Source organism: Rhinoraja longicauda, chromosome 32, assembly GCF_053455715.1.
Source record: "Rhinoraja longicauda isolate Sanriku21f chromosome 32, sRhiLon1.1, whole genome shotgun sequence".
NCBI classification, from domain to species: Eukaryota; Metazoa; Chordata; class Chondrichthyes; order Rajiformes; family Arhynchobatidae; genus Rhinoraja; species Rhinoraja longicauda.
Window position 1 is genome coordinate 4397955 of NC_135984.1, and position 26106 is coordinate 4424060.

At 46.1% G+C, this 26106-nt stretch overlaps 1 protein-coding gene across 1 annotated transcript in view; it reads left to right on the plus strand.

Annotated features, from left to right (window-relative positions):
- The first annotated feature begins 671 nt into the window (after nucleotides 1-671).
- The window catches only part of treh (trehalase (brush-border membrane glycoprotein)), a 37381-nt gene continuing 11946 nt past the window's right edge, over nucleotides 672-26106 (plus strand). The window contains exons 1-7 of the mRNA XM_078426908.1: nucleotides 672-886; nucleotides 3613-3713; nucleotides 6335-6482; nucleotides 8281-8368; nucleotides 11061-11161; nucleotides 17210-17302; nucleotides 23427-23543. Of these exons, the coding sequence (XP_078283034.1) occupies nucleotides 696-886; nucleotides 3613-3713; nucleotides 6335-6482; nucleotides 8281-8368; nucleotides 11061-11161; nucleotides 17210-17302; nucleotides 23427-23543 (839 nt within the window). The 5' untranslated portion in view covers nucleotides 672-695. The remainder of the gene's footprint in view (nucleotides 887-3612; nucleotides 3714-6334; nucleotides 6483-8280; nucleotides 8369-11060; nucleotides 11162-17209; nucleotides 17303-23426; nucleotides 23544-26106) is intronic.

The window sequence follows — 26106 nt, forward strand, 5'->3', positions numbered from 1 at the left end:
GGTGTTTGCATATTTTGTGCCAATACTTTTCTGCTGGACATTCAAGTTTTCAGGTATTTTTGAATCTTCAGAACCATGAAAATGCAATGCAAACAGAATAGCCTTGACTTTGTTGGGAACAGCAAATAACCTGAGCACTGGTTTGAGTACTTGCTCAAGGCTATGAACCACAGCACTTCTGACAACTTTGATTGGATTCTGCTAATGGGAGTATTTGTCAAAGTAGTGTAAATGAAACAGTTTATAATTTGAAACCACCCTTTTTAATATTAGATGCATCTTTTTTATTCTGTTTTCCTGTTTCTTGAATGAATTTATTTTTGTTAGCTGTGGGATTGATTTGAATAATCTGGAGATTGCATCAGCAATTTATTTTGCTATGGGAGTATATATTCTGAAACTCATCCTACATGTGTATCCTTCAGCATGGCTGCCTGGATCTTAACTGTGAGACAAAATGAAGTGTAATAACACTCACCATCTTGCTGCCAGGGATATAGAGGCTGGGAGGACAGCCTAAATGTAAACCTAATGGTACTTGGGAGCAGTGCTGCAACTTGGGGCAGTTCTCAAAAATGTTGAGATTTCAGCACAAATGGAAAGAGGATTTTGCAGGAAAATTAAATGAGGTTTAATGCCGTTCATTGGAATGTTTCATTTTGATAGTTTTAATGTTACCTTGAACTTTGAGAGGAATGTTGTCTCCTCCCTGTTATTTGGAACTTTGTACTTTGATTTCCTGCTGTGTTCTTTCAATGTTGCTGAACAAACTTGGGCTCTTTCATTTGCAACATTCGTTAATTATGGCTGTGAAGTCCTGGTGCTTGCTTTTGGCAACTGTTTTATCATGCAAAAATGGATCCATGGGACTTCCTCCTTGTGACAGGTATGCATTTTAATTTTAGTCTATTAATACATAATTACAAGGTAAAACAGTTCAAAAACAACACCCTTTGACTCACTCGGTAGCTTTCTGTTCGAATGATGCTCCCTTGAGCCCATCCTATTTTTGATGCTTGTAAAGGTTCCCTGAAATCTATATTTTTGACGAGATTTAACATTCTTAACTCTTTATTATTGATATTCAACTTTTTTACAATTAGCTCAACCAAGTTTAAAATGGAACAACTGGAAAATCGAGTTCCCACTTTGGATGTAATAAGTGATGAAAAGGAACAAATTGTATGTTTTGATCGTGTTCCATTTGCTTATTTGTGAACTGAATATTTAATATTCTGCAAATGATGTAATGTGGAAACCTTGTAAAGTGACTGTACAAATTAATGCATGATGTATTTTGATAATCTGGTGTATTTTAGTTGGTAAGTGGTCATTTAGAAACAGATTAGTGTTTCCATGTATGGCTGCCTTTGGAAAACCTAACCCACTGGCTATCGCAATAGAAGGGAGACCACACTTGGTCATTTTAATATATAATGTACAACGGCTCGGAATAACCCTTTCAAATCTTGTTTGTAGTGTCACCATGGCAAGCTGAATTGTAATTTAATTGTGGTCAAACTGAGGTTCTCTGCAAAATGAGCAAAAACTGCAAGATATCCTCTTCGTTCAACTTTAAGAAATTTAGTTCTGTATTTAAGATTTGAGATAGACACAAAATGCTACAGTAACTCAGTGGGTCAGGCAGCATCTCTGGAGAAAAGGAATGTGTGACGTTTTGGGTCGAGACCCTTCAGACTGAGTTGGAGAGAGAAACTAGAGGTATGAAAAGGTTCAGAACAAATCAGAGCTGGTACTGATGACCAAGGAAAGGTGAAGCCCGCCATGGTCCAATGTTGGCTGTAGAGGATTGAATTGAATAATTGAATTGAATACATTTTATTAGCCAAGTATGTATACATACAAGGAATTTGCCTCTGTGCTTTGCTCGCAAGTAACAACACAATATACAGTAAACAATTAAGAATAAAACCTAAAACATTGTTTAAACATGTGAAGAATGAATAAAATACCAGAGCAAAAGGAGGTTACAGACTTTTGGTTGTTGAGTAGAGCTACTGCTCGTGGGGAAAAAAGCTGTTTTTAAGTCTGGCTGTGGTGGCTTTGACAGTCTGGATCACCTTCCAGAAGGAAGTGCTTCAAAGAGTTTGTGGCCAGGGTGAGAGGGGTCAGAGATGGTCTTACCCAGATGTGATAACAAAGGGACATATGGATGCAATCAGTGGAACTAGCAGGACGTCTAGGGTGGGGAAGGGGTGGAGAGAGGGAAGGCAAGAGTTACTTGAAATGAGAGAAATCCACATTCACACCTCTGGGTTGTGAGCTGTTAAGTTTAAAGGAGAGTAGGAATTAGCCTCTGATTCAGAAGGGATCTCATGAAACACCTGGTCAGCTCAACGTTCAACCATCGGTATTATTGAATAATTGGATAGTTGATAGAATTTTACTAAATGGCATTAAATGAAGATTTTTTTTTTCTGCCAACATCTTCGAAAGAACATTAGAGGTGGAATTACTTCTGAGCTCTGGTGTTTTTCACATGTGCTCTCCTAGAAAGAGCAGGTGCAAACAGTCCATAATTTAAGTTTGAGCCAACTGAAGTTCACAGAAGTCATGAACTTGTATATTTATCCATGCTCTTGAACATAGATGCTACTCAACTAAAATGAGAAATTAATATCTGTCGCAGGAATGTTGTTGAGGCTTCATCCAATTTAGTTTAGCTTAGAGATACAACATGAAAACAGGCCCTTCATCCATACACTACTAGTTCAATCCTGTGCACCAAGGACAATTTACAGAAGCCAATTAATCCACAAACCAGAACGTCTTTGCAAGGTGGGAGGAAACCGGAGAAAACCCACGCAGGTCACGGGAAGAACGAACAAACTCCATGCAACCAGCAGCAGTGGTCGGGATTGAACCTGGGCCTCTGGCACCGTGAGGCAGCAACTGTGCCGTTCTGTGGACTTTAACATTGATTTGACATTTAGACCACAAAAGTAATGCAGCCAGGTTATTCAATTGTGGGTTACACACGAATAAGCATTGTGTGAAATGTCACCATCTCAAAACCTGTACATCAAAGCTCAAAACAAATGAAACGGGTGAAACCCTTATTTGAATGGACAACGAGCAGGAACTTGAGTTAATGACTATAAAATGATGAATGTTAAATATCATTTGAGCTTTTTCCATGAGAACAATTAGTCCTGTCTGTGACAGGAGAGATAGTATGGGGACTCTGGAAGGAGCAGCGTAGATAGAAAAGTGTCCGTCAATGAATTAATTGTGCATCTACACTGCTAGTCAGATTGCGAATTGAGTATATAAAGCAGGTGTCCAAATGCAATTGTAGCCTATTTTTGCATAATGTAATTTTTTTATATGGGCCAAGTGATTGTAAGCAGGTAGTTTGAACTGAATCTCGATGCTAGTGCTTGTACTGGCAAATGGGTTTTGGGGCAAACTTTAAAATGATTTTAAATGGCCCACCCCAAGAGTCATGGCAATGAACTATTTGGGTTCTGCAGGCAGAACAGTACCCTCGCCAGAATATAATTATAATCTCTTCCAGTTGTTATGCTCGTCTTTGATAGTAAGCGCTGTAATATTAATGCACATTTCTGCAATTTCATCTTTTTTCTGAAGCCGTATATATTGTACTGGAGAGCTTCTGGAGCAAGTGCAGATGGCTAAACTTTTCGACGATGACAAGTATTTTGTGGATATGAAGTTAAAGATGAGTCCAGGTAGGAGTCATCTGACATGACAGATTTTCCTTTGCCAGTTTCCAATGAATTCTGCTTGTACAGATTCCATCAAATTGCAACTTTCATATCTGTGTTCAGTTACTCGCAATAGAAATTGCAGGCATAGGCTTTGCGGTCGGTCGCTTGAGTGCTCTGCTGTTGAGCAAGAGTATAGTTGATATTCATCAAATCAATCTTCCCAAACTGTCCCTGTATCCCGTGCTTCCTTTCTCAGATCTAAAGATTCCTCCATCTGAAAAACCGAGGACACCTTGTCCTCTGTCTACAGGCGAGCAAGTTACAAAGGATATAATTTACTGAGTGGTAAAACCACCTTTCAACCCAATTTTTAAATAGATTACTACTTATCCTGCGCTTCGAATTGCTAGTTCTAGACGCGCCATGAAATGTACAAGCATTTATCTTGCAGATCAATAGGTGCAGGAGGAGGCCATTCGGCCCTTCGAGCCAGCACCGCCATTCAATGTGATCATGGCTGATCATTCTCAATCAGTACCCCCCCCCCCCCCATTCCTGCCTTCTCCCCATACCCCCTGACTCCGCTATTCTTAAGAGCTCTATCTAGCTCTCTCTCTTGCATGCATTCAGAGAATTGGCCTCCACTGCCTTCTGAGGCAGAGAATTCCACAGATTCACAACTCTGACTGAAAAAGTTTTTCCTCATCTCAGTTCTAAATGGCCTACCCCTTATTCTTAAACTGTGGCCCCTTGTTCTGGACTCCCCCAACATTGGGAACATGTTTCCTGCCTCTAACGTGTCCAACCCCTTAATAATCTTATACGTTTCGATAAGATCTCCTCTCATCCTTCTAAATTCCAGTGTATACAAGCCTAGTCGCTCCAGTCTTTCAACATATGACAGTCCTGCCATTCCGGGAATTAACCTGGTAAACCTACGTTGCACGCCCGCATGTAACTTGGCTCAATTAACTTCTTGTCAAGGGAATGCAGGATTAGACTTCTTGATTTCTCCTCATTGAATAATCCCCTCAACATAGAAATTGACCCACGTAGCCAGTCTTTCTTATGCCATCTCTAACGCAATTTAATTTCCTGGATAATAGCAGTACAATTGCAAGTCATATGCCTGATATGATTTCTCAAAAAACATTATGTTTAAAAAAAAAAATCTTTTATACAGAAACAAAACTGCTGATGCTGGTTTATACCAAAGATAGACACAAAGTGCTGGAGTAACTTGGCGGGAAAGGCAGGATCTCTGGCGAACATGGATAGGTGACATTTTGGATGGGGACCTTGAGACTGAAGAAGGGTCCCATCCCAAAACGTCACCATCCATCTTCTCCAGGGATGCTGCCTGACCCACTGAGTTACTCTAGCACTTTGTGTCTATCTTTACTTTTATACTCTTTTTACATGAGTAAGGCTAACATTTTGCCCTCCACATTACATACTTTACAAAAATTCAGCTTTTCCACTTTTCCAGCAAATTGATAAATAAATACCTGACGTGACCATTAAATTTCATCAGTGAAACATACCTCCTGGACCCACTTTTACTGTTTCCTTTGTCGTCATTAGCAGTGCTTTGAGCTGTTGTAATTTTTGTTCACAGATTGGAGGGTGGGCTGAAGTCTTTTTGTTGCAAAATGATCTCATGGGCTATTTAACTCAACATTCCGAGAGGTAATTATCTGAAGAAAAATATCCAAAGATATTTTTGCTTTACTTTGGAAACTTTGAGGGTTTTGTTTCTCTTGTTTTCCCAGATCTGAGGATTTGTGCTTGTGTAGTTTTGGAGCTAATTGCAAGCTCCTTGGGATTCGGCTTGCTGCAGGCTTCAATCTGTGACTGATGAAACATTTACCATTTCCGAGCAAGAATTTGTATGCAGTTACAAAGGATTTGTGCAGGAAATTGTCGCAATAAACGGTTTAAGGCTAATATTTGGCACTCTGCCCCTGTTGACTGGCATAGCCAGCCATCTTCCAATATCATGACGTTCATTGCTGAAACAATATAAATTGTTTCCTCAAAGTCTTGCTTTGCACGCATTTAAACCATCCCTAAGTGACCATTCTTAATAAGTGATTCTAAGAACATTTCATAAGACATAGGAGCAGATGTAGTTTATTTAACGCATTGATTCTATTCTGCCATTCAATCATGGCTGATCTATTTTTCCCTCTCAACCCCATTCTCCTGCCTTCTCCCCATACCCGTTGACACCCGTACTGAACAAGAATCCGTCCACCTCCGCTATAAAAATACCCATGTGCGTCGGATACAAAACTGGGATAGCATAGAACTTGTGTACGAGTAATCGATGGTTGACGTGGACTTGATGGGTTGAAGGGCCTGTTTCCATGCCGTATTCCTAAACTCTACCGTGCAATTATACATAATGCTGATTGATGATACACAATGCTGGAGTAAATCACCGGGACAGGCAGCATCTCTGGAGAGAAGGAATGGGTGATGTTTCAGGTCGAGACCCTTCTTTAGGCTTCGTTGATAAAGATAACTTGCATTTTATGCCCTGCTGCCTCACACAAGGCAGACCCACAGATCTAAAGTTTTTTTCAAATTTGAATGTAATTTTGGATTTTTTTTTTCCCTCCCCTATTGAAAATGTTAAGATGTCGTTTGGGAAGCTTTCCAAAACCTCACCACTTCCTCATCTGCCGGAAAGCTAACAAAGCAGCAACTGTACAATTTTGTCCAAGAATACTTCGAAGCTCCTGGACAGGAGTTTGAGGCATGGACACCAGATGACTGGAGTGACAAGTAGGTACAAAAGTAGTGCGTTACCTCTTGTCTTCCCAGCTCAGTCTTACAGCTGAGCTAAAAGATCTTGATCAATGACAAAGCAGACAATAGGGCTAAAGAGCCTATTTCAAGATCCGGGTTCGATCCTGACAATGGGTGCTGTTTGTACGGAGTTTGTACGTTCTCCTTGTGACTGCGTGTTTTTTTCCTCGGGTGCTCCAGTTTCCTCCAGTTACACTCCAAAGACGTACCTCCAAATTGTCCTTAGTGGTGTAGGATAGATTTAGTGTATGGAGTGATCGCTGATCGGCGTGGACTCGATGGGCTGATGGGGCTGTTTCTGCTCCATATCTCTAAACAAAATAAACTGACAGACATCCGAAGAAAAGCAAAAATCCTGTGACGAAAAACAAATTCACAAGTTCTCATTGTCCATGGGATCCTTATGGCTGCAAAATGGCATTCACCTCTGCTTGCTCAATTTTCCATCCGCCAGAATAACATAAAACTTCAAAATATCTTTTCCTTAATTCCAATAAGGCACAGTATAAATAAAAATCATGTGCGTATGCACTCGAAGTCTGATTATGAAATCGGCTGCATAAAATGTCAATGAAGCATAATAACTTGTAACTGTGTACTCTAGAGTACAAAGGTACACTGATAAGTTACTGAAGAGAGTTGGCACATGGACTTGCACCCAGACTTGTTATGTTAGCGTATAAGAAAATAACTGCAGATGCTGGTACAAATCGATTTATTCACAAAATGCTGGAGTAACTCAGCAGGTCAGGCAGCATCTCGGGAGAGAAGGAATGGGTGACGTTTCGGGTCGAGACCCTTCTTCAGTCTGAAGAAGGGTCTCGACCCGAAACGTCACCCATTCCTTCTCTCCCGAGATGCTGCCTGACCTGCTGAGTTACTCCAGCATTTTGTTATGTTAGCGTTATATTTGCCTGCAATAAGTCTGGCTCATTGTTGTAAATGGAGTAGATATGATGCAAAAGAAATGCAAGAATAAAACGCAGTACTGCGGGCGCCAGGGGTTACTGGGAGAAGGCAGGAGAAAGGGATTGAGAGGGAAAGATAGATCAGCCATGATTGAATGGTGGAGTAAACTAGATGGGCCGAATGGCCTAAATCTCCTCTTACATATGAAATTTAAAGAATCCGATATGTTTGTAATCTGGAGCTCACTGGTCAACATTGGCACTGGATTATAAAATTCTCATTAGTTGCAGAACTTTTATGTGACTTATTTTTCCCTATCTTTAATCACTCCTGTACCCTGCTTGGTGCGTACTCAAATTTAATGAACCCGCAATTGCTGGCTGTACCTTTTTGGTTGTTGTCATGTGCATCTCTGTTCCCCCACATTAAAATTCTTCTCTCAGGGGTTCCTTTAAAATGTATTTCCTTGATTTCGATTAATAAACCCAGTATCCCTCATGTGACTGACGAGCTATCAAAGTCTTTAAAATGGTTGGGAAATTTCACTACATTTACAGTTAACTTTATTTTTTAAGCAATTTGTGGTACAGTTCAGAGGCATTTATGGAGACTTATAGATATTTAAGGTTAGGCTTGCAACTAGATTGGACACTAATAAAATCGAGAGATACAAAATACTGGAAGGAAAGCATTGAGAAGATGAACCACCAGAACTAATTTGTGGAATCGAAATAAATAGATGAAAAAGAGAAACAATTTAGGGTGGTAGGAAGTGAAGACTGGTAATCAGCATGAGCAGTGCGTGAAGTCCTGGTTATAAATGTGGAGCACAAGTCCCAGTTTAATTAAAACTTCACTCTTGTAGGCCGCAAATCCTCCAGAGGATTTCGAATCCGGATCTGCGACTTTGGGCTGAAGAATTACACGCGCTCTGGAAATCTCTCGGGAGAAAGGTACATGTGGCATTGTATGTTTACACTGGTCACTGATTTCTCTCTGAACAGATTACAAAAGGTGAGGGAGATGATATCTGAAAATGTGATCCTGTAGTTGCAACTTCAAGAAGTATTCAGCCCCAGTAGCTCCCAGGCATATTCAAGTCTTAAGAAGGTGCCTGACTCAATGCCATCCAAGACAGACACAAAAAACTGGATAATTCAGCGGGTTAGGCATCAACTTTGGAGAAAAGGAATAGGTGACGTTTCGGGTCGAGACCCTTCAGTCTCCAGAGATGCTGCCTGTCCTGCTGAGTTACTCCAACATTTTGGGTCTACGTTCGGTGTAAGCCAGCATCTGCAGTTACTGGTGTAGGAAGGAAATGCAGATGCTGGCTTACACCGAAGATAGACACAAAATGCTGGAGTAACTCAGCAGGACAGGCAGCATCTCTGGAAAAGAGTGGGTGATGTTTCGGGTCGAGACCCTTCTTCAGACTGGCTCTCGAGAAGAAGGGTCTCGACCGGAAACGTCACCCATTCCTTCTATCCAGAGATGCTGCCTGTCCCGCTGAGTTACTCCAGCATTTTGTGTTTATCTGCAGTTTCTTCCTACTCGAAATCTCATCTGTCCATTTCCCTCAATTTGTTGCCTGACCTGTTGAGTTCCTCCAGCAAGAGGAAGATTACACGGCCACTATAAGGCATGAATTCTGAATTGCATCCTCTTGCATTTTTATCCAGAAATTTAGAAATCAATGATCCACCCCATCCCTGACTCCAGTTCCTTTGGACACTGGTGTTTTGACATCATGGCATTGTATGGTCTGTGTACATTACACTTCTGGACAGCAATCAAGTATATTGCACAAGACAATCCAGTCATAACATTGAATTACATCATTTGAAACATTCACCTGGATGAATCATAGTCTCAACCTAAATAGTAATTGAGCATAGTTTTAAAACTGACAAGGATCCAGCAAAACCAGAAAAATGATTGTGACTTGCTTACTGGTATGAAGGAGTGCTTCTGTTGGGAGAGAATGAGTAAATGAACTTACTCCACATCACAGAGGATCTGACATGGACAACACACATTGCCGCACTGGTGGGTAAGGCAAGGCAGCGCCTTTACCACCTTAGACAGCTGAGGAAATTCAGAGTCTCTCTGAGGATCCTTCAGTGCTTCTACTCTGGGGCTGTAGAAAGCATCTTGTCCGGCAACATCACAATCTGGTTTAGGAACAGCTCTGCCCAGGACAGGAAGGCTCTGCGGAGAGTAGTGCGTTCGGCTGAACGCACTATGGGAACTACACTCGCCCCCCTGCAGGGCCTATACATCAGGAGGTGCAGATCCAGAGCCAGCAACATTATGGGGGACCCCGACCACCCCAGCAACGGACTGTTCCAGCTGCTACGGTCAGGCAAATGCCTCCGCTGTCACGCTGTGAAAACAGGATGAGACGGAGTTTCTTCCCACAGGCCATCAGGACTCTCATATCACCAGGGACTTATTTAATTTACTGTATTAATTTATTTTTTGTGATTAAAAATAAATAAAAATCTATTCTGTTTTGTAGTTTAGCACAATCCGCAGGCGTTGGCACTTTCATTTCACTGCACATCTTGTATATGTATGTGACAAATAAAGTTGACTTGACTTGAATCTCATCAAGCTGTATTTTAGAAGAATGAGAAGGAATCTTATTAAAACGCACAGGATTCTGAAAAGGTTTGTGGGTGCTGAGAGGCTCCACTCTGGAGCTGGTATTAAGATGAGAGGTTTGCTATTTGGACTTGGATGAGGAGAAATTTCTCTCCTTGCCTCCTTGTGGAGGACTTCTCTTCCTCCAGAGAGTTGAATAAGTTCAATCATACACAGATGCACAGATACATGGACACTAGGTGCAGAGGTAGGCCATTCGGCCCTTTGAGCCAGCACCACCATTCAATGTGATCATGGCTGATCATTCCCAATCAGAACCCTGTTCCTGCCTTCTTCCCATATCCCTTGATTCCGCTAGCCCTAAGAGCTCTATCTAGCTCGCTTTTGAATGCATCCAGTGAATTGGCCTCCACTGCTTTGTGAGGCAGAGAATTCCACAGATTCACAACTCTCTGTGTGAAAAGGTATTTCCTCATCTCCGTTCTAAATGGCCTACCCCTTGTTTCGTAAACTGTGGCCCCTGGTTCTGGACTCCCCCAACATCGGGAACATGTTTCCTGAACATGTTTCCTGCATCTAACGTGTCCAACCCCTTAATAATTTTATATGTTTCTTTTAAGATCCCGTCTCATCCTTCTAAATTCCAGTGTATACAAGCCCAGTCGCTCCACTCTTTCAACATATGACAGTCCCGCCATCCCGTGAATTAACCTGGTGAACCTACGCTGCACGCCCTCAATAGCAAGAAAGTTCTTCCACAAATCATCTGAATATATTGAAGGCTGAAATTGATGTTTAGACATAAACAATTGAGAGAGATCTGATAGGGTGAAGACCCTTGGCACAGAAGCAACGATGATCGTATTGAAGTTGGCGCAGGTTCATGAGTCCTATCTTTACTCCTTCTGTTTTGTTAGCTTGGGCTTAATTGGGGCGATACTTGTACCATAGGGTCGTACCATCACAACATGATTGTAAGGTTTCATGTTGGATTTAAACAAATGTCATTTTCTCCAAACTTCATGATGTCTGCCCTTTCAGATTAAACAGGATGTACAGTTCCACCCAGAGCTGCATTCCCAAATTTACGTGCCTAATCCATTGATTGTACCTGGCGATCGATTCAGGGAATATTATTACTGGTAAGAGCTCATGGAAATTTTCACCATTGTGGTTTGTGGTTTCTGCAACATTACCTGAGCTTCATTATTCCAAAGGAGTTCCCAGTCAGAAATGTCGTCATTTCCTTCTCTCCACAGAAGAGTTATGTGTTTGCAGAGTTCCTCCAGCACTTTTGCTCATAGGTTCCAGGAGCAGAATTCGGTCGTTCGGTCCTCAATGATGGCAGATCTATCTTTCCCTCACAACCCCATTCTCCTGCCTTCTCCCCATAACCCTTGACGCCCTGACTAATCAGGAATCTGTCAATCTCTGCCTTAGGGCGGCACGGTAGCGCAGCGGTAGAGTTGCTGCTTTACAGCGAATGCAGCGCCGGAGACTCAGGTTCGATCCTGACTACGGGTGCTGCACTGTAAGGAGTTTGTACGTTCTCCCCGTGACCTGCGTGGGTTTCCTCCGAGATCTTCGGTTTCCTCCCACACTCCAAAGACGTACAGGTATGTAGGTTAATTGGCTGGGTAAATGTAAAAATTGTCCCTAGTGGGTGTAGGATAGTGTTAGTGTACGGGGATCGCTGGGCGGCACGGACTTGGTGGGCCGAAAAGGCCTGTTTCCGGCTGTATGTATATGATATGATATGATATAAAAACATCCATTTACTTGGCCTCCACAACAGTCTGTGGCAATGAATTCCACAGATTAACCACCCCCTAACAAAAGAAATTCCTTCCTAGAAAGGTCACCTTTCTAAAGGTACGACCTTTTATTCTGAGGCTGTGGCCTCTGGTCCTTGACTATCACACTAGAGGAAACATCCTCTCCACATCCACTCTATCCAGGTCATTAACTCTATTCACTCAATCCAGGATTGCAAAATCTGCAGTTTTGTGTCTGTCTTTATTCTTCAGCACTTGTTAAAATTATAAACTTTCAGAGTAGATTTCGGCCATTCAGCACATTAAGTTTCCTTCTATTTGTGAATCATTTAGAAAATAGTCGACGCCTTTATTCCTTCTCCCAAACTGCATGACTGTAAACGTTGCTACGCTGTATTCCATCCGCCACTTCTTTACCCCCTCACGCTGTCCTTCTGCAGACTCCCTGCTTCCTTAGTACTCTAGGGCGGCACGGTGGCGCAGCGGTAGAGTTGCTGCCTTACAGCAAATGCAGCACCGGAGACCCGGGTTCAATCCTGACTACGGGTGCTGTCTGTACGGGGTTTGTACGTTCTCCCCGTGACCTGCGTGTGGGTTTTCTCCGAGATCTTCGGTTTCCTCCCACACTCCAAAGACGTACAGGTTTGTAGGTTAATTGGCTTGGTGGATGTGTGATTTGTCCCTAGTGGGTGTAAGATAGCGTTAATGTGCGGGGATCGCTGGTCGGCGCGGACCCGGTGGGCCGCATGGGCCTGCTTCCTTGCTGTATCACTAAACTAAACTAAACCTGCCCCTCCACCTATCTTTGTACCATCCACAATTGACACAATTACCTTTGCAACTCTGCCATTTTAGTGCGGCAAACATTACCTTGATTTTCAAAAGTCAAGAATGTTTGATTGTCTTATGTACTGAAGCAGAACCATGATTTTTTTTTCTTGCAGCAGCACAACAGCTATGTAAACATGGCACCCAACAGATGATATAATAAACATTTAAAAAAATGCTGAATAAACAAAAGAGCCAACATTGTGCCAAGAACCAAACATAGCGTGAAGACCCGAGTGCAACCAAGGTGGTGCAGAGTTTAGTTGGAGGTTGTGTTCAATAGCCTGATGAGTTGGGAAGAAGCTGTCCCTGAACCTGGACATTAGTTTTCAGGCTCCTGCACCACCTTCCCAATGCAGGAGTGAAATGCGAGTGTGGCCAATAGACAATAGGTGCAGGAGTAGGCCATTCGGCCCTTCGAGCCAGCACCGCCATTCAATGTGATCATGGCTGATCATTCTCAATCAGTACCCCGTTCCTGCCTTCTCCCCATACCCCCTGACTCCGCTATCCTTAAGAGCTCTACCTAGCTCTCTCTTGAATGTATTCAGAGAATTGGCCTCCACTGCCCTCTGAGGCAGAGAATTCCACAGATTCACAACTCTCTGACTAAAAAAGTTTTTCCTCATCTCTGTTCTAAATGGCCTACCCCTTATTCTTAAACTGTGGCCCCTGGTTCTGGACTCCCCCAACATTGGGAACATGTTTCCTGCCTCTAACGTGTCCAACCCCTTAATAATCTTTACGTTTCGGTAAGATCCCCTCTCATCCTTCCAAAGGGCCAGGCTGGTGTGGCTACTGCCTTTTTGAGATGATCACATTGAATGGCGGTGTTGGCTTGAAGGGCCGAATGGCCTGCACCTATTGTGTATTGTCTATTGAGATAGTGCCTCTTATAGAACCCTATGATGTTGGGGCTGTCAGTACCCGAAGGGCCGAATAGCCTCCTCCTGCACCTATTGTCTATTGTCTACCCCTGATGGATTGGGCAGTGTTCACCACTCTTTGTCATCTCCTTCAGACCCATTTCCCTCTGGGGATGAATAAAGTTTTATCGTAATCCTGGGTGTACGTGTTGCCAAACCAGGGAGATGAGACAAGTCAGTATGCTCAGAAGATGGACACAAAAGGCTGCCTCCAAAACATCATCCTCCGGCATTTTTGCCGCCTCCAACGGGATCCCACCACTGGTCGCATCTTCCCATCCGCACACCTTTCCGCAGAGACCGTTCCTTCCGCAACTCCCTGGTTAACTCGTCCCTCCTGCCCAAACCACCCCCTCCCCGGGTAGCTTCCCCTACAACCGCAGGAGATGCAACACCCGTCCCTATACCTCCTCCCTCGACTCTGTCCAGGGACCCCGACAGTCCTTTCAGGTTAGGCAGAGGTTCACTTGCACCTCTGCCAACCTCATCTACTGTATCCGTTGTTCAAGATGTGGCCTCTTGTACATCGGCGAGACCGAACATGAACTGGCTGGTCATTTCGCTGAACACCTTCGCTCAGTCTGCCTGAACCTACCCGATCTCCCGGTTGCTAAACACGTTAATTCTCCTTCCCATTCCCACACTGACCTTGTGTCTCCATTGTCAGAATGAGGCTCAACACAGATTGGAGGAACAGCATCTAATTTCACTTGGGCAGCTTACAGCCCAGCGGTATGAATATTGATTTCTCTCACTTCAAGTAACCCCTGCATTCCCTCTCTCTCCACCACTCCCCCACCCAAGTCTTTCGTTCTCATTGAGCTACAGCTAACAATGACCTGTTCCCATCATTATCTATACTTTTTTGCATGTCTTTCATTCATTTGTTCTATATCTCTCCACATCATCGTCTATATCTCTCGTTCCCCTTTCCCATGACTTTCCGTCTGAAGAAGGGTCTCGACCCGAAACGTCACCCATTCCTTCTCTCCAGAGACGCTGCCTTTCCTGCCGAGTTACTCCAACATTTTGTCTAACCTCGGTTTAAACCGGCATCTGCAGTTCCTTCCTACACAAGTCAATATGCTCTCTACTGTACACCTGTAGAATTTCATCAATGTGTTTGTCAACATACCTCAATCTTCTAAGGAAATGAAAGTGCTCTGATCCTTAGTAAATTTTGCTGAAAAGGGAAACATAGAAAATAGGTGCAGGAGTAGGCCATTCGGCCTTTCGAGCCAGCACCGACCGCCATTCAATATGATTATGGCTGATCATCCAAAATCGGTACCCCGTTCCTGCTTTTTCCCCATATCTCATGATTCCTTTAGCCCTAAGAACTATATCTAACTCTCTCTTGAAAACATCCAGTGAATTGACCTCCACTGCCTTCTATGGCAGAGAATTCCACAGATTCACAACTCTCTGGGTGAAAAGGTTTTTCCCCATCTCAGTCCTAAATGGCCTACCCCTAATTCTTACACTGTGACCCCTGGTTTGGACTCCCCCAACTCCCGCAACATCCGCCATTCAACCATGACTGATCTATCTCTCACTCCTACCCCCATTCTCCTGCCTTCCCCCCATAACACCTGACATCCGAACTAATCAAAATCAAGAAATCTAATCTGCCATGATATCGTACGTGTAGGATTCTGAAAAGGCATGTTTGGAATAGCTACAGTTCATACAAAAATGCAAGATCAGTGAGTCCCATGGCATTTGTCTCCTGTTACTGATGACCTTGTGCCACTGCATAGATTAAACTAGTTTAGCCTCTGCTGAAATGGCTCTGGATCAGAACAGATGCAGGGTGGCGCAGCAGTAGACTTGCTGCCTTACAGTGCAAGAGACTTGGGTTTGATCCTGACTATGGGTGCTGTCTGCACGGAGTTTGTACGTTCTCCACATGATAATAGACAATAGGTGCAGGAGTAGGCCATTCAGCCCTTCGAGCCAGCACCGCCATTCAATGCGATCATGGCTGATCACTCTCAAAAGTACCCCGTTCCTGCCTTCTCCACATACCCCCTCACTCCGCTATCCTTAAGAGCTCTATCCAGCTCTCTCTTGAAAGCATCCAACGAACTGGCCTCCACTGCCTTCTGAGGCAGAGAATTCCACACCTTCACCACTCTCTGACTGGAAAAGTTCTTCCTCATCTCCGTTCTAAATGGCCTACCCCTTATTCTTAAACTGTGGCCCCTTGTTCTGGACTCCCCCAACATTGGGAACATGTTTCCTGCCTCTAATGTGTCCAATCCCCTAATTATCTTATATGTTTCAATAAGATCCCCCCTCATCCTTCTAAATTCCAGTGTATACAAGCCCAATCGCTCCAGCCTTTCAACATACGACAGTCCCGCCATTCCGGGAATTAACCTAGTGAACCTACGCTGCACGCCCTCCATAGCAAGAATATCCTTCCTCAAATTTGGAGACCAAAACTGCACACAGTACTCCAGGTGCGGTCTCACCAGGGCCCGGTACAACTGTAGAAGGACCTCTTTGCTCCTATACTCAACTCCTCTTGTTATGAAGGCCAACATTCCATTGGCTTTCTTCACTGCCTGATGCACTAGGACACCCAGATCTCGTTGAACTCCCCCTCCTCCTAACTTGACACCATTCAGATAATAATCTGTCTTTCTATTCTTACTTCCAAAGTGAATAACCTCACACTTATCTACATTAAACTGCATCTGCCATGTATCCGCTCACTCACACAACCTGTCCAAGTCACCCTGCAGCCTTATTGCATCTTCCTCACAATTGATCTGCTTGGGTATCTCCAGTTTTCTCCCACACTCTAAAAACCTACAGATTTGTAGGTAAAATTGGCTTGGTATAATTGTGAAATTGTTGCTAATGTATGTAGGATAGTGTAAATGAGCAGGAATCGCTGGTCGGCATGGAGTTGGGGGGCCGAAGGGCCTGTTTCCGCGCTGTATCTATGAACTAAACTAAGCCGAAGGTAAATGCCGAAACAGGAATGTGCACAATGCGACTGGCACCTTAAAACTGCCTAATGACATTACGTTACTACCCATCTATATACTAAAACTCTCGTTTGTTATCTTGTTTGTGACTGAACTTCAGCCAAAACGGTACACGATAGCGTGACAATTTTAGGCCCACCTTACTCACCATTGTCACTTTGGTGATAATGCAAGTAGTTTTATTGAAATCGGTGTTATATTTTTAAAGTTATTCAGATTTTAAAGTTTAAAAGGAGGGGAGCGGGGAGTGGAGGAGAAGGGAGAGAGGAGGAGGGGAGGGCAGGGTGCTGCACCAATGCAGGAGAGGTTTAGGCCTAACGGGTCCACTTTGTCTAGTCTTTGTTTAAAAATCAAACTAGATCAATTTGTCAAAGGCTCTGCCTGTGCAGAATAGAGATTCAGTATTCATGCTAGTACAGCTGCTTCTAACAGGCTCAGTAAATCGCAAAAATTGACGTATCTATTCAGCTTAGATCGACACAAAGTGTTGGAGTAACTATGTGGGTCAGGCTGCGCCTCTGGAGAAAAAGGATGGGTGACGTTTTGGGATGGAACTATTATTCAGCTTGTCTAGTGTGCTCGTAGAAACATCACAGTTGATTCTACTTTGAGTGGAATGCTTCCTAAAGTATTGGGAGTCATGTCAATTATTTTTTCTTCAGGGACTCTTACTGGATAATAAAAGGACTTCTGATCTCCGAGATGAATAAAACGGCAAAAGGAATGATTGAAAACTTCCTGCACCTCATCCTCAGGTAAAACTTGAGAGGCAGTGTGTATATTTCACCATCTACCCTGGTCACACACTCATTTCACCCCTGCCATCAGGAAGAAGGTACAGGAGTCTGAAAACTGTAACGTCCAGGTTCAGGAACAGCTGAGATTTTTATGTTATGTTGACAATGTTTGTTTAGAGCAAGACAATAGACAATAGGTGCAGGAGGAGGCCATTCGGCCCTTCGAGCCAGCACCGCCATTCAATGTGATCATGGCTGAACATTCTCAATCAGTACCCCGTTCCTGCCTTCTCCCCATACCCCCTGACTCCGCTATCCTTAAGAGCTCTATCTAGGTCTCTCTTGAATGCATTCAGAGAATTGGCCTCCACTGCCTTCTGAGGCAGAGAATTCCACAGATTCACAACTCTCTGACTGAAAAAGTTTTTCCTCATCTCCGTTCTAAATGGCCTACCCCTTATTCTTAAACTGTGGCCCCTTGTTCTGGACTCCCCCAACATTGGGAACATGTTTCCTGCCTCTAACGAGGTCACATATGACCGGTCACATGTGTACAGTACAACACACTATACCTGTAATGCTTTCAGAATTAGAAGAGATGTATTCCACAATTTTTCACATTTGTGGTCACATGCGTGACTAAGAATGGCCCTCCCGGCCCTATCCCTTTGTCAATCACAAACTGTAGCGACCATAGAGAATGGTCCAGGTCGTCGAACCCTCGGATTGGCCAGCGAGGTCACGTGGGAACGCGACCGTGGGGATTGGTCCAGGGAACGACATCGCTGATTGGCCAGCGATGTCAGGTGCGCGTTTGGCGCCCGATTTAGCCAGTTCGGCGAAGTCTTCAAGGAAGACAGTAAGTTTATATTGGTTGTCCTGTAACTTGTTGTTTTGACTCTGTATTCGTGTATTGCGGCTGCAATAAACTTCGTCTACAACTAGCAAGTTTCGGACTCGCCATATTGGTGACCCCGAACGTGATCTGGACGATCACCAACTGAGCAGGAACCCGACGCCTCGTTGACGATGACCGAGCAGGGCACACCGGAGTCAAGCGCGGCAGACGTTCATCTTCCGTTATTTTGGACGTACGCACCGCAAGCTTGGTTTATCCACGCCGAGGCTCAATTCCACATAAAGAAGGTGTCGGACGATTCCACGAAGTACTTCTACCTCGTCAGCGCTCTATCGCCGGACACAACCAAGCGCGTGATGCGGTTTATCATAAATTCACCTGCGGAAGACAAGTATGTAACCATGAAGAAGGCATTACTGCGAACCTTCGGGTTAAATAAGCATGGTGGTGCGGCAAAACTTCTGCACCTACCGGAGCTTGGAGACCAACTGCCTTCCGTCCGCATGGCCGAAATGATGGTGCTAGCCGGTGAGCATACGGATTGCCCGATGTTTGAACAGGCATTCCGCGAGAAACTTCCCGAGGATGTCCGACTGCTGCTTACGGATTGTTCTTTTAAGGACCCCGAAGCATATGCAGCGAAAGCGGACGCGCTCATAGCGGGAAAAAACAAGGCAAGTGATTCAATCAACAAAGTCTCGACATCGGTGACCACGCCACAGCGACGGCAAGATGGCGCCACATCTCCCGCCAATTCTCCGAAAGCCCGCCAAAAAGATCCGCACAAGCGCGGCTGGTGCTATTATCACCTACGATGGGGTAACGAATCCCGCAACTGTCGTTTGCCTTGTACCTTCGCGGGAAATGCCTCGGCCGATCGTACATAGGGGCAGTTACGATTGGCCAGAACCGGCGCCTCTATGTCCATGATCGATTCACGGACACAGAATTTTTGGTAGACACGGGAGCCATCGTCAGTATAGTGCCGCCGACCGACCTCGAAACCAGATCGGGTAAGACAGGTCCCACCCTCATCGCGGTTAATGGCAGCCCAATTCGCATTTTCGGTACACGGAAGATGTCCCTTGTGTTAGGCCTCCGCACGTACGAATGGCCATTCATCATAGCCGACGTCAAACAAGCGATCCTGGGCGCAGATTTTCTCTGGGCTTTTTCACTGGTTCCTGATGTCCGCGGTAACGACCTCCGAACCGCTGCTGAAGACGAGCACGTCGCTCCGGCAATCGCCTCCTCGCCCAGCCCTACTGTCCAGGCCGTCGTCGCGGCCCCCGACTCGTATGCTGCGATTCTGGCAGAGTTCCCAGAGCTGCTCGTCCAACGTTTTGACGCACCTTCAGCTAAGCACGGTGTGGTCCATCACATCCGCACCGAAGGCCCTCCCGTTTTCGCTCGGGCCAGGAGACTACCGCCAGACAAACTGGTGGTGGCACGGGCGGAGTTCAGGAAGATGGAGGAAATGGGAATTGTTCGTCAGTCTGACAGCCCGTGGGCCTCGCCGTTACACATGGTCTCCAAGGCATCTGGGGGGTGGAGGCCATGTGGCGATTATCGGCGTCTCAATGCTGTCACCACGGCTGATCGCTACCCCATACCGCACCTACAGGACTTTTCATCTGGACTGGAAGGAGCGGTGGTGTTTTCCAAAATCGATTTGGTGCGAGGATACCATCAGATTCCGGTGCGACCGGAGGACATACAAAAAACTGCAACTATTACTCCGTTCGGGTTGTTTGAATGGTTGCGTATGCCTTTCGGTTTAAAGAACGCGGCACAGGCTTTCCAGCGACTGATGGACCGCGTGGGTAGGGGTTTACCCTTTGTGTTTATTTATTTAGACGACATCCTGGTAGCCAGCCCCTCAGTGCAAGAACACCAGGCCCATTTGCGGACCGTGTTCCAGCGGCTCCAAGACCACGGGCTCATTATTCAACCCTCCAAATGTCAATTCGGCCTGCCTGCTCTCGATTTTCTAGGACACAGAATTACCCCTGCCGGCGCTGTCCCTTTGCCAGAGAAGGTGGAGGCTATCCGGGCTTTCCCCAGGCCCACCACAGTAAAAGGGCTGCAGGAGTTCATAGGCATGGTTAATTTCTACCATAGATTCGTTCCGGCAGCGGCGCGAGTCCTGCGCCCGCTTTTCCAATGCCTTGCAGGTAATCCGGTAGAGTTGTTGTGGTCCCCGACCGCAGAGTCGGCTTTTACGGCAGCTAAGGCAGCCTTGGCAGACGCCACCATGTTGGTCCATCCGAGCCCCTCCGCCCCCACGGCCCTGACGGTTGACGCCTCTGACGTGGCGGTGGGTGGGGTTCTGGAGCAGCAGGTTGGTGGCCGTTGGCAGCCTTTAGCGTTTTTCAGCCGGCAACTAAATTCGGCCGAGCTGAAATATAGCGCATTTGACCGAGAGCTTCTAGCTCTCCATTTAGCTGTCCGTCATTTCAGGTATTTCCTCGAGGGCCGCCCATTTGTGGCATTTACGGACCACAAGCCATTAACATTTGCTTTTTTGAAATTGTCTGACCCATGGTCGGCCCGCCAGCAGCGGCACCTGACTGCTATCTCCGAATTTACCACAGATGTCCGTCATATCGCGGGTAAGCTGAATGCCGTTGCTGACGCCCTGTCTAGACCTGCTTTTCCCCCTATTTCGGCGGTGGACTGCGAGGTGGATCCCCAGGAGCTCGCGGAGGCACAGCTCCTGGCGGATACCGTTTCGACGTACCAGTCCACCACTTCGGGATTGAAGTTGGCCCAGGTAGCTTGTGGGTCGGAGGGCACGAAAGTCTGGTGCGATGTTTCTCTTCCTCGCCCCAGGCCGGTAGTACCGCCCTCCCTTCAGCGCCGGGTTTTCGATGCCATTCATGGGCTGGCGCACCCGTCCATCCACTCCACCTCTGCCTTGGTGGCAGCGAGGTTTGTCTGGCATGGCCTGCGGAAACAGGTAGCGGGGTGGGCACGTTCCTGCGTGCCCTGTCAGACCGCTAAGGTCCAGCGCCACGTCCAGCCCCCCGTACAGGATTTCGAAGTCCCAGCTTTTCGTTTTTTCCACATCCACGTGGATTTGGTCGGGCCTTTGCCTTCCTCCCGGGGCTACACCCACCTCCTCACGGTGGTGGATCGGTTCACCCGGTGGCCAGAGGCTTTCCCATTGTGTGATATATCGTCAGCGTCTTGTGCTAGGACTTTGGCCCTTCATTGGGTAGCTCGTTTCGGGGTCCCGGCAGTTATTACAACTGACAGAGGACCACAGTTCACTTCGTCCCTCTGGGCCGCGCTGGCGGAACTGTACGGGTCCAAATTACAACCCACAACTGCATATCACCCCCAGGCAAATGGACTCGTAGAAAGGTTCCACCGCCAACTTAAGGCGTCCCTCAGTGCAAGGCTTGAAGGCCCGGACTGGGTAGACCAACTCCCTTGGGTTCTTTTGGGCATCCGGACTGCTCCTAAGCCAGATCTCGGTGCGTCGTCCGCAGAGCTGGTATATGGCTCGACCCTTCGAGTACCCGGAGATCTGTTTCCGGACCCTTCAGCCCTGCTCCCTACAGTCCCAGCAGCGTTAGCATCTCTCCGGGAACGGGTGGGCTCCCTGGCTCCAGTACCAACTTCGCGTCATGGGTGTCCTATGGTACATGAACCGTCTTCCCTGAAGGACTGTGAGTTTGTTTTTTTTGCGTAAAGATGCCCATCGCGCCCCGTTGCAGAGAGTCTATCAAGGGCCGTTCCGGGTTTTACGTAAGGGAACGGCTACTTTCACCTTAGACATGGGCGGCAAGAGTGAACTCGTCTCGGTGTCCCGGCTCAAACCTGCCCATTTGGACCCGGATCAACCGGTCCTGGTCGGTCAAACCCCTAGAAGAGGCCGACCTCCGTTAGTTCCGCCCAGTCCACAAACCCCCGTTCCGACAGTTCCTCCAGGACCCCCCGTTTCGGCAGTTCCCCTAGAACCCCCCGTTTCGGCAGTTCCTCTAGGACCCCCTGTGCCGGTAGTTCCTCCAGAACCTCCCGTGCCGGCTGTTCCACCAAGTCCAGAACCTCCGGCTCCTGTGGTGCAGGCTGTCCCTCTCCGTACTCGTTATGGTCGCGAAATCCGGCTCCCTGCTAGGTTCCGCACCTCGGGTTCTGGGGGGGGTCATGTAGCGACCATAGAGAATGGTCCAGGTCGTCGAACCCTCGGATTGGCCAGCGAGGTCACGTGGGAACGCGACCGTGGGGATTGGTCCAGGGAACGACATCGCTGATTGGCCAGCGATGTCAGGTGCGCGTTTGGCGCCCGATTTAGCCAGTTCGGCGAAGTCTTCAAGGAAGACAGTAAGTTTATATTGGTTGTCCTGTAACTTGTTGTTTTGACTCTGTATTCGTGTATTGCGGCTGCAATAAACTTCGTCTACAACTAGCAAGTTTCGGACTCGCCATAAAACCATGTTTTCCATCCATTTTCTCTTCCAAGCTTGATTGGACTCTTAGTTCCTCAATCCTTCAAAAACATTTGCTCAGAATTTTGTGAGCTTCGTTTGGGACAGTCTACTATGTAAACATGCAATTATAAATGCAAATTGTTGCTTAAACCCTGATGCCCTGGATCTATGGTCAAAACCTCTCTCTGTAGGATAAATTAAACTTTTAAAATATTTTTCTGGAGACTTGTTTTTTTACTATAAACCCTTGTAGTTTTTCTTTTCTTCAGTTTCAAGTTCAATGCTTTCTCATTTGGTTTCAGTTTTATTTGCAGCTTCTGCCAATCTCAGGGACTGCTATTAAACACTGCAAGCATCTGTCAAATAAGCCTGTGTGAGGCTGGGGCAAGAAGGAAGCAGACTGCAATGTGTTAGAAACATAGAAAATAAGTGCAGGAGTAGGCCATTCGGCCCTTCGAGCCTGCACCGCCATTCAATATGTTCATGGCTGATCATCCAACTCAGTATCCCGTACCTGCCTTCTCTCCATACCCCCTGATCCCTTTAGCCACAAGGGCCACATCTAACTCCCTCTTAAATATAGCCAATGAACTCGCCTCAACTACCTTCTGTGGCAGAGAATTCCACAGATTCACCACTCTCTGTGTGGAAAAAAAACTTTTTCATCTCGGTCCTAAAAGACTTCCCCCTTATCCTTAAACTGTGACCCCTTGTTCTGGACTTCCCCAACATCGGGAACAATCTTCCTGCATCTAACCTGTCCAACCCCTTAAGAATTTTGTAAGTTTCTATAAGATCCCCTCTCAATCTTCTAAAGTGTTACTTAGTGACTTTTTTGTTTTTGCAGATTTGGCTTCATCCCAAATGGAGGGCGCGTGTATTATCAGAGAAGAAGCCAACCACCATTCCTGACACTGATGGTTGAGAGCTACATCCTTGCTACAAACGATACAGCCTTTTTGGAGTGAGTTATTTGTCAGCTGTAGACATGCAAGCATGTTGTCAAGCTGGAAAGGGGGCCGAGAAAATTTACGAGGATGTTGCCAGGACTAGAGGGTCTGAGCTATAGGGAGAGGTTGAGTAGGCTGGGACTCTGTTCCCTGGAGCGCCGGTGGATGAGGGTTGATCTTACAGAGGTGTACAGTCACAAAATGCTGGAGTAACTCAGCAGGTCAGGCAGCATCTCTGGAGAGAAGGAATGGTCGACGTTTCGGGTCGAGACCCTTCTTCAGTCTGAAGAAGGGTCTCGACCCAAAACGTCGACCATTCTTTCTCTCCTGAGATGCTGCCAGACCTGCTGAGTTACTCCAGCATTTTGTGACTAAATACCTTCGATTTGTACCAGCATCTGCAGTTATTTTCTTATATTACAGAGGTGTAGAATATATTGAGAGGAATAGATCGGGTAGATGCACTGTTTGTTGCCCAGAGTTGGGGAATTGAGGATCAGAGGACATGGGTTTAAAGTGAAGGGGAAAAGATTGAATAGGAATCCGAGGGGTAACTTTTTCACACAAAGGGCTGTGGGTGTTTGGAACGAGCTGCCAGAGGAGGTAGTTGAGGCAGGGACTATCCCAATATTTAAGAAACAGTTCGACAGGTACATGGATAGGATAGGTTTGGAGGGATATGGACCAAATTCTGGCAGGTGGGACTAGTGTAGCTGGGACATGTTGGCCAGTGTGGGCAAGTTGGGCTGAAGGGCCTGTTTCCACGCCGTATCTCTATGACTCTGACATGACTTGAATGTGGGTTATGGCTTCCTACACTGTTGTCAACCCCCTCTAGGTAAGAAGGATAATGGAAGTGATGAGGGAGGCAGAAAACCTCTCGCTATCAGAAGCATTGTACTCTATTTGCGGGCAAACCCAATGTTTTATAAAGGTGTGTCACGACTTCCTTGCCATTGTACTCACTGCCTCTGTAATTACAAAGCCCAGGATCCTGTATATTGCTTTAATCACTTTCTCAAAACTGCCCTGCCACTTCCATTAAAAGAATTCCACATACCCAGTACCTACCTGTTCTTTTACGAATTGCCCTCAAGTTTATGTAAGAAAATAACTGCAGATGCTGGTACAAATCGAAGGTATTTATTCACAAAATGCAGGAGTAACTCAGCAGGTCAGGCAGCTTTTCAGGAGAGAAGGAATGGGCGACGTTTCGGGTCGAGACCCTTCTTCAGTCTGATGTCAGGGTGGCGGGACAAAGGAAGGATATAGGTGGAGACAGGAAGACAGTGGCAGATCTGGGAAGGGGGAGGGGAAGAGAGGGACAGACGAACTAACTAAAGTTGGAGAAGTCAATGTTCATACCACTGGGCTGCAAGCTGCCCAGGCGAAATATGAGATGCTGTTCCTCCAATTTCCGGTGGGCCCCACTATGGCACTGGAGGAGGCCCATGACAGAAAGGTCAGCCTGGGAATGGGAGGGGGAGTTGAAGTGCTCAGCCACCGGGAGATCAGATTGGTTAACGCGGACCGAGAGCAGGTGTTGAGCGAAGCGATCGCCGAGCCTGCGTTTGGTTTCGCCGATGTAAATAAGTTGGCAGCCTCAAGTTTATAATTGATGCACATTCTTCCTGCCCAAAAAAAATGTAGCACTTCTCAGCGTGAAATTTCTTCTGCCACCTATTGACTCATTGAAACAGCTGGTTTGCACCTCCTTGAAATCCACTGCTATCTCTCTCGCAGTTCACTTTGCACCTAAGTTTCATCACCTGCATGTCTGACTGTTGTGGGTGCAAAGTGCGCATCCAAATCCATAATGTATGAAGTAAGCCACTGGTCCTGATCGTGGACAAATGCTGTACATCCCTGCTATCTGTGAAACTGCCTTTCAATGCCGCCGTTCCCTGTCATGGCCACTTGTTTACCCATTTTGGGGCTGTCCCATTTTCTTCCTACTTTATGCAGTTCCACTACCAGCCTTTAAGAAAAATGTCCCCCAAAAAAATTCTTCCCTAATCTCAAAATCATTTGGCCTTGACAACAAGCTTATAAATCGAAGGTGGACACAAAATGCTGGAGTAACTCAACGGGTCAGGCAGCATCTCGGGAGAGAAGGAATGGGTGACGTTTCGGGCTGAGGAAGGGTCTCGACCCCAAAACGTCATCCATTCCTTCTCTCCCGAGATGCTGCCTGACCTGCTGAGTTACTCCAGCCTGCGTCTACCTTCGATTTAGACCAGCATCTGCAGTTTTTTCCTATGCTTATAAATCTTCCCCGCATCCTCTCCTTTGCTATTGCATCTTTCCTGTAATGTAATAACCAAAACAGTACATTGATTGAAGGACAGAAATCCTATGCCCGCCCGAGTCCTGGCCGACCAGCGATCCCCATTCACTATCTTATTTACATGTATGAAAAGGTACAGGACAGGCCAGAGCTGGAACCAACGACCAAAGAACCCACAAAGGGCTCACTTCCATTAGGTGGAACATTTCCATAAGATCACCCCTCATCCTCCTGCGCTCCAATGAATAGAGTCCTAGCCTGCTCAACCTCTCCCTTTTGCTTAGGCCCTT